The sequence below is a fragment of the Phyllopteryx taeniolatus genome, chromosome 9 (genome assembly GCF_024500385.1).
Source record: "Phyllopteryx taeniolatus isolate TA_2022b chromosome 9, UOR_Ptae_1.2, whole genome shotgun sequence".
Taxonomy (NCBI): Eukaryota; Metazoa; Chordata; class Actinopteri; order Syngnathiformes; family Syngnathidae; genus Phyllopteryx; species Phyllopteryx taeniolatus.
Genome location: NC_084510.1, coordinates 19,158,053 through 19,165,194, shown reverse-complemented (window position 1 = coordinate 19,165,194; position 7,142 = coordinate 19,158,053). Strand labels below are relative to the sequence as shown.

The 7,142-nt window shown below is 40.3% G+C and overlaps 1 protein-coding gene across 1 annotated transcript; it reads right to left on the bottom strand.

Annotated features, from left to right (window-relative positions):
• Positions 1 to 550: 550 nt before the first annotated feature.
• Positions 551 to 5,526, bottom strand: LOC133483391 (methylosome protein WDR77-like). Its single transcript, XM_061784559.1, has 10 exons — positions 4,703 to 5,526; positions 3,949 to 4,134; positions 3,730 to 3,871; positions 3,596 to 3,645; positions 2,108 to 2,178; positions 1,908 to 1,965; positions 1,270 to 1,341; positions 1,078 to 1,186; positions 924 to 992; positions 551 to 826 (listed from the first exon to the last, which is right to left on the bottom strand). Exons 1-10 carry the CDS (start codon positions 4,812 to 4,814, stop codon positions 682 to 684), a joined length of 1,014 nt encoding a protein of 337 aa, XP_061640543.1. The 5' UTR covers positions 4,815 to 5,526; the 3' UTR covers positions 551 to 681.
• Positions 5,527 to 7,142: the final 1,616 nt, after the last annotated feature.

The following is a 7,142-nucleotide window of genomic DNA, read 5'->3' as shown; positions in this document are numbered from 1 at the left end:
TTTTGTGTGTGTACGCCAAGTGTTAGTGCGCTTGATTACTCCCAATTTCCATTTATCTACAGTTGCTTGAGGAACAAGCATCACTGTGATGATGAGATACAAATCCACCTAATAATTGCATGGCTGGTCAGGTAAGAAAATGTCGTGGCGGCGAGAGTTGAAAAGAACGTGCAGTGTTATCTCTGAACACCTGCAGCACTTCAGGCTAGGTGAACCACACACATGCCTTAACATTGAAAATCCTTGTACAGATTTGATGAACATGCTATTTCTGTCTAACGTGTGTGATGAGCTAAAAAGCATAAATACAGAAAATTACTCATGGTTTAATAAATATACTTTTTTTTTTTTTTTTTTAAACAATGATGTCAACTAGTAGGCTGTCCTCTTGACCAGACATTTTCCTTCTATAAATATACTGTAATACAATAGCGGTTTTCCCATTAGCATTCCTTGCCTTTGCCCTGCTGGCTCTCCTTGAAGTCCGGAATGTTTTTTTCTTTGTTCATAATGGACACCCTCTTGAGTGTAGTCTGTGGCACTGTAAAGCTTTGATTTGACAACCTTTATTTTCCAAACATAACAGATGATATGCAAACAACAGACGTGAAACGATTCCATCTAAAGTTCTACTGTACACATAGACAGTATACCCATGAGGTGTTAAAACGGTGATTAGGTCTAAGGTGAGCTGAGGATACCCCCTGTTGGCTCAACCTTGTGGTGAAGCACAAAGTGATCCCAGCCCACAGTGGTGAGGTTATTCGTGCCTCCCTGAACCCAGCACACACCCTTGACAAAGTCCTGGTGGCGTCGATCTCTAAAGCTACAAAAGGAAATGAGAGGAAAAAATAGTTAACACAGTATATTATAATCTCAGAAGAGCAGGTTATAGGTCTTAAGGAGGTTGTGCCAAAACTCACACTTCCTGTAGTTCAGAGTTTAAAACGGCAAGGGAGCAATCGTCGCTAATGGAGGCCAGCAAAGAGGGACTGTGATCAAAATAAAAATCCATTTAAAAAAAAAAAAAACATAAAAAAGGCAAACTTAGGCGGCTGTGTAAGCATTCATGTGTACCTGTGTGGAGAAAAGGCTAGCCCGTTAACTCTGCGGTTGTGGACGCTTGCCATGCGAGCCGGCTCGGTCGCTAGGAAATCTTTAATGGTCACTCTCCCAAGCTCGTCACCTGAGGTACAAGGAATGCGATTTAAGAGGGAAAAACAGATCACAAAATTTTGTCTGTCTATAAACAAAAGCTGGGGTTTATACCAAAAGCAATGGTGCTTCTGTGGTGAGGGTGCCAGGAGACAGTGGTGGGCAAGCAGGGCGAAGCCTCTAAATCTAGTGGGAAAAATACAGCTATAATGAAGTGGAAATACAAGAACATTGTCAACCAATAAAGTTCCAGCCGCAGGGTGAACATTTTTTTTTTTTTTTTTTTTTAGAAATAGTGTTACTCCAACATGCGTTAAACACATTTAAACTTATTAAAAGGCAGTTTTTAAATGCATTATATTTATATTAAAAAATTGCATATAATGCTTGAAAAATACTGTACAGACCGGATTGTGTGTTACACATCTGCCTTCAATAGGCAGGCCGCGCCACCTGGTGCGGTGGCGTGTGACGTCAGTGAGCTGGAGGGAGGTTGGCCGATTGGCTCAAGCTATGGTGAGTCTGCGTGTGAGTGTCTGGGCGTGAGCTATGGCTGATAGCAGCTCACACGCGCATGTGTTCTTTGTGTTTTACTGTTCTCCCGGCATTCAATAATAAACGTTAGAAAAGTGCATCGCTGACTGTGGCTCCTCTATCCAACATGCGAGAGAATGTCACAGATTTCCGCGGTATAGCAGGGGAACAGTATTTGTAATGACATCAAATGTTACAAACAAGTGAGTGTTGCTCACCTATTCTTGTGGCTGGTTTATTTGGTTTCCTTGTGTCCCACATGAGCACACGGCCATCCTGAGAGAGAAGACAGAGAGAGGGAATAGCTCTCTTTATGCTTCGGATGGACATTTTTAAACACGATTGGAATTATTGGTTAGGCAGAGACGAGAACAAAATGATGACCACAGAGACTCTGAACTGATGAACAGCATCTTACCTGACCACAGGAGATGAAAAGAGAACCGTCTGTAGGACTGCAGGCAACACAAGTGACCGGCTTTGTGTGCACTGGAGGATGGAAACGGGGAACATTCATTTTATAAGAGGTAGGCTTAGGCAACAATACGGTATTTAAATAATGGACTTTTTCATGACAATGATTATTTTGGGGCAGTTCTTAACCAAAAGTGCTTGAAATTTAATCTAATGCGGCTACAGGAAACCGTTTGGTTGTTAAATGTAGAAAAAAAGAACATGCAGAAAACCAATGTTCTTGTATTTCTGCTCCATTTACTATCCATCCATTTTCTTTACCGCTTATCCTCACTAGGGTCGCGGGCTGCTGGAGCCTATCCCAGCTATCATAAGGCGGGAGGCGGGCTACACACTGAACCGGTCGCCAGCCAATCGCATGTTAAATATGTACAGTATATGTATACATACAATACAAAATTCTCTGTTTAGAGAAGGTCTCATTAAAGTTCCTGTAAATGTCTTCTAAATTTGATACACCACAGAAAAGATCGTTAACAACCCTGCCAAATTTGAATGATCCAAAAAAATAAATCGCCAAATATATAAAAAGAAACTTCAAAATCGTGGAAAATCAAGCATTTAATTTACTCTGTACTCTCAGACTCTGCTGGCATGTCCGCTGAATGTGCTGAAACCACGCCCTGCTCAACCGTCAATCAAATACTTATACCACCCGTAAAAATGGATGTTACTTCGTCTAACAACTTTCTTATACCTACACAACTACATTTTTGAGCTTCTAAAATATATCGATTTAAAGTCTCTGATGGCTGGAATATATCGGTTATCAAGCCGAACTTTTTTTTTTTTTTTAATACTTCCGCCTTTCTCACATGCACACAACGGTGACAACGAGGTGCTCTCAACCAGGAACACAAGCGCGAGGCGCTGGTCCACACGCTAACTCTCAAGTTGGACTTTTTTTTTTTTTTGCTCCCTAACTGCACATTGCAACTGCACCGGAAAACCGCTGATGCGAATAAAGGCGCTCAAGTTTTTATATAGTTGGGGAGGGGCGTTCATGTTAGATCCCAAGTGCTTCACTAGGCCCCGTTTCAGTTGCCCCCAGACCCCCAAATTTGGAAAACTGCAAGGGTGGAAAAAAAGATAAATCCCTAATATTGAGTACTACATAGTTCTGTCTTTTGCACAGGTTTTCAGCAATTATATGTATACATGTATAATGTACAGTATTTAGAAACAAATCTCTGAATTCACTTTACAGGGTCTTGAAATACGCCTGTCAACGTTATAACCTATTTTCGGTTTATCCTGAGGTTTCACCCGAAAGCCGGATATCGGCAAATTTTTGTGAGTAGTGTATGTAATTCCACATCCCGAAAGTGCTGGAAACGTCAGAACGTGTATGCATTGTACAAAGTCCCTGACCATTCCCTTGGAAAGTGATTATTAACTGGGCTATATTCAGTTCATGCAATCTTGTCCTTACCGCTGTATGAAGTGACAACTGTCTCCTGGCTCAGATCCCACACTTTAATTCTGCAGCAAAATGACAACACTCTTGTAGAATGAAAACAAATAAGCTTTTGTCCTGCAGTATGTATCCACGTAAGACCGTCTAACCTGCAGTCCATGCTCCCAGTCACGGCACTGTTCGCTGCGGCTACGGGGCTCACGGTGGTGACGATATGATCATGCTCGTGCTTGGTGAAGCGATTGACTAGGAGGCGCTCCTCCTCAGTCAGCTCCCACAGCTCCAAGGCGCCTGTCTCGGGCAAACCACAGCAGTTTAGCTCATAATTCTCAAATAAAGGCATAACATTTATTTGGACCCGCTCTTACCTGAATCTGATGCCACAACAACACCCTTTTCTGACACCCACTTGACATCCGTTATGCCGGTCTCCGTCTGCACGCCAGCTTTGCAGAAGCCCTCATTGGGGGCCTGCTCAGGGTTGCTGTAGATCCACACAGAGCCCTGCCAACTCCTGCCAGTGAGGCTGGAAGCACCGAGCAACAAGGTGCCATCTGGGAGGGTAGATGATGGAAGGAAAATAAACATTCAAGATGACAACATTGAGCCCATTTTAGAGCCTGCATCCATCCACCGGGCTGCATTTTGGAACCTATGATGGCTAACTATAGTACCTTTTCAGCCTGCATTTATTAGATTTGAATTTGAGTTCAATCTGTGTTGTGTAGTGGCTCACATAGTGGGCCATAGCCTTCACTCGCCATTTGTGCACGAGTCGGAATCTGGATTTTGTGTTTAAGTAAAACGCATGCAACAGTAAAAGGAAAAAAAAAAAGGGAATGATTAATTATTGTGTGGAGTGCTGAGTCAAACCTTAACTCCGTTATTCTGCAACAAAAATGATACACATTTGAATCCCTCTGTAAAAAGCATTGTAGCTATTCAAGTGGTGACATGCTACACAGCATGATGCTTTAACCAACACTATGAACCTCAGCAGTACTGTATTGGCATTTTAGCCCGCAGACTGCATTTTGTAGTTAACTTTTATATTAGTATTTGCACGCACACAAACAAACAAACAAAACACACTTACGTTAGGTCGTTCCCCTAGCAACCTACCTGTTCGGTACTGCGCGGCGCACAAATGTTTCTCCATGCATGCCGGAGCATTGGGAGGTATAATCCAAGGATTCTCCTTTGTCATTGTTGTTTCCAGTACTGCACCTTTCATCCGAATAATCGCACGTGAAGTTTGCACGGGGGATGAGATTATCCTCAACCAATTTGGGTGCACAATGTGGACGATTGCTAAAACGTTACAACTTAGTCGCAACTAACAGTTTTTACAATGAACAGAATGTTAAAACGACGTAGGTTTATCCATAAATAGTATGCAAAAAAAACCGGTTGTTTTCCAGAATTGGTGAAAGTAGAACCAACACGCGGTCAATGGACGAACGTGTTCTTCTTCGGTGGTTTTACTTCCTCCTTTTCTTGAGAGGGAGTTGCTGCAAGAGTGCCATCTTCAGGACAAATACTGTATGTCAGTCAGCTAATGTCAAACGTCAACGACGTTAACCGATACCAAAAGCCCTCTGTTGTGCGCACATGTATATTTCTCAAATGATCTATGAATCAATAGAATATTCCTGTTTGCTATACGGCTTTATTTTGTGTATGAAAAGGGAGGAAACAGTCTAATTTGACACGCTAAAAAAAAAAAAACTGTATACGATGGGTTTCCTGTAAAGTTCACTTGATTTTACAGGAAATGAGTGGCGTGGTAGTTCTCTTACTATCGGAGACGTGTCAGAAAAGTTACAGGACTGGTGTCACAAGTCTAATTATTTCAAACTACAAACTACAAGATTTCCCCTTCAATGTGAGCCAAACGATCAAACAGCACGTCTACAAAAAGATTCGTTCAGTGCACGAGAAGAGGCGAAAATGACGTTGCAGGATAACGCGAGGTGCGTTCAGGGACACTGCGTAAATGGGAAGTAATACCTTCTTCGGTGGTTCTTTTGTAATATTGTAAAAAATTGTTTACTAGGAACATTATTTATATCAGTATGTTTTAGTTAAAACTATGTACGATCACACTGTCGTGATATGGTATTTGTTCTGTTTTGTAATACAAGAATAGATAAAATATTTTGTTAATATAGTCAGCGAGAGCTGCGTGGAATGTAAGATTATCAATGTCTTTTCAGCATCGTTCTTGTCATACTGTGTTGCATGTTTCTGTTTGAACATTAAGGACAAAAGTCTTATTATTGTTTAAATTCCTCTTTTTAAAAAAGACCAAGCAACACGTTTTTTAGATTGCGGGGTGAAAACTGCAGCTGGATACTATTGTGGACTGAATAAGTGGCAACAATGGGAAAATGAAATGCCAGTATTAGAATAGCACATCAGCAACATATTGAGAAAAAAAGCAAACAGACAAGAACTTTGAACAAGTTCATTTTTGGAATGGTGAACTTAGTTCAAAATTTTGAAACATGGACTATGTTTTGAACCAGTGAACTGAACTTTGAACTAGTTTGCGTAGAAAATGAACTTTGCCAGGGGTGGAAAATGAACAGACAGACCAGGTCATTTGTAGATGAGGTTAAAAAAAAAAGAAGTTAAAATGCAGATGTAAAATATGTAAAATCCATCCATGTTATTGTTTATAATCAATCATTATTTAACCATTCATTTAATTAAGTAAAACATGTAAGAATTTTTATTTTACAGCAGCACACTGGTGGTTAGCACATCTGCCTCACAGTCAAGAGATCTCATGTTCAAATCTGCTCTTGCCCTCCTGTGTGGCGATTGTATGTTTTCTCTGCTCTTGCATGGGTTTTTCTCCTGGTACTCTGGTATCCTCTCACATTCCCAAATAAACATGCATGTTTGGTTCAGTAATGAGTTTTTCTCAAGTGTAAATATGAGTGTGAGTGGTTGTTTATCTATACATAATCTGCGATTGGCTGGCGACCAGTTCAGTGTGTACACCGCCACTCACATCATCTGGGATAGGTTCCACCTCACCCACGACCCTGATGAGGACAAGTGCTATTGGAAATGGATGGATGTTTATTTGAGTAATATTTCTGCATGTCATCTAACAAAACATAATATAATCATTCATGTTCATTTTCAAATTCTATTGTTTATAATTCATATAATTCTAATGTTTTAACCGAATGTTTTTGTTATTTTACTGGTATTTTTAAAATGTCAATTAACAAAATATTTAATGAGACAAATGATTACAAAATTGTTATAAATGATTAAATATAGTTTGCTTCAACAAATTTAGGGGAAAACAGCTAAATGAATACACAGTGGATCAGATTAAAGAGGGTTAGTGGGCAGTATGTGGCATGCGGGCTATACTTTGCCCACCTCTGCTATATAGCGACGGGGTGAAGTACAAATACTTTATTATTGTACCTAAGTCAATTCTCAGGTACAGGATCTGTACTTTACTTGAGTATTTATTTTTCTGATGACATTTTACTTTTACTCCCTATTTGAAAACATATATAGTTACTTTCTATTCCTT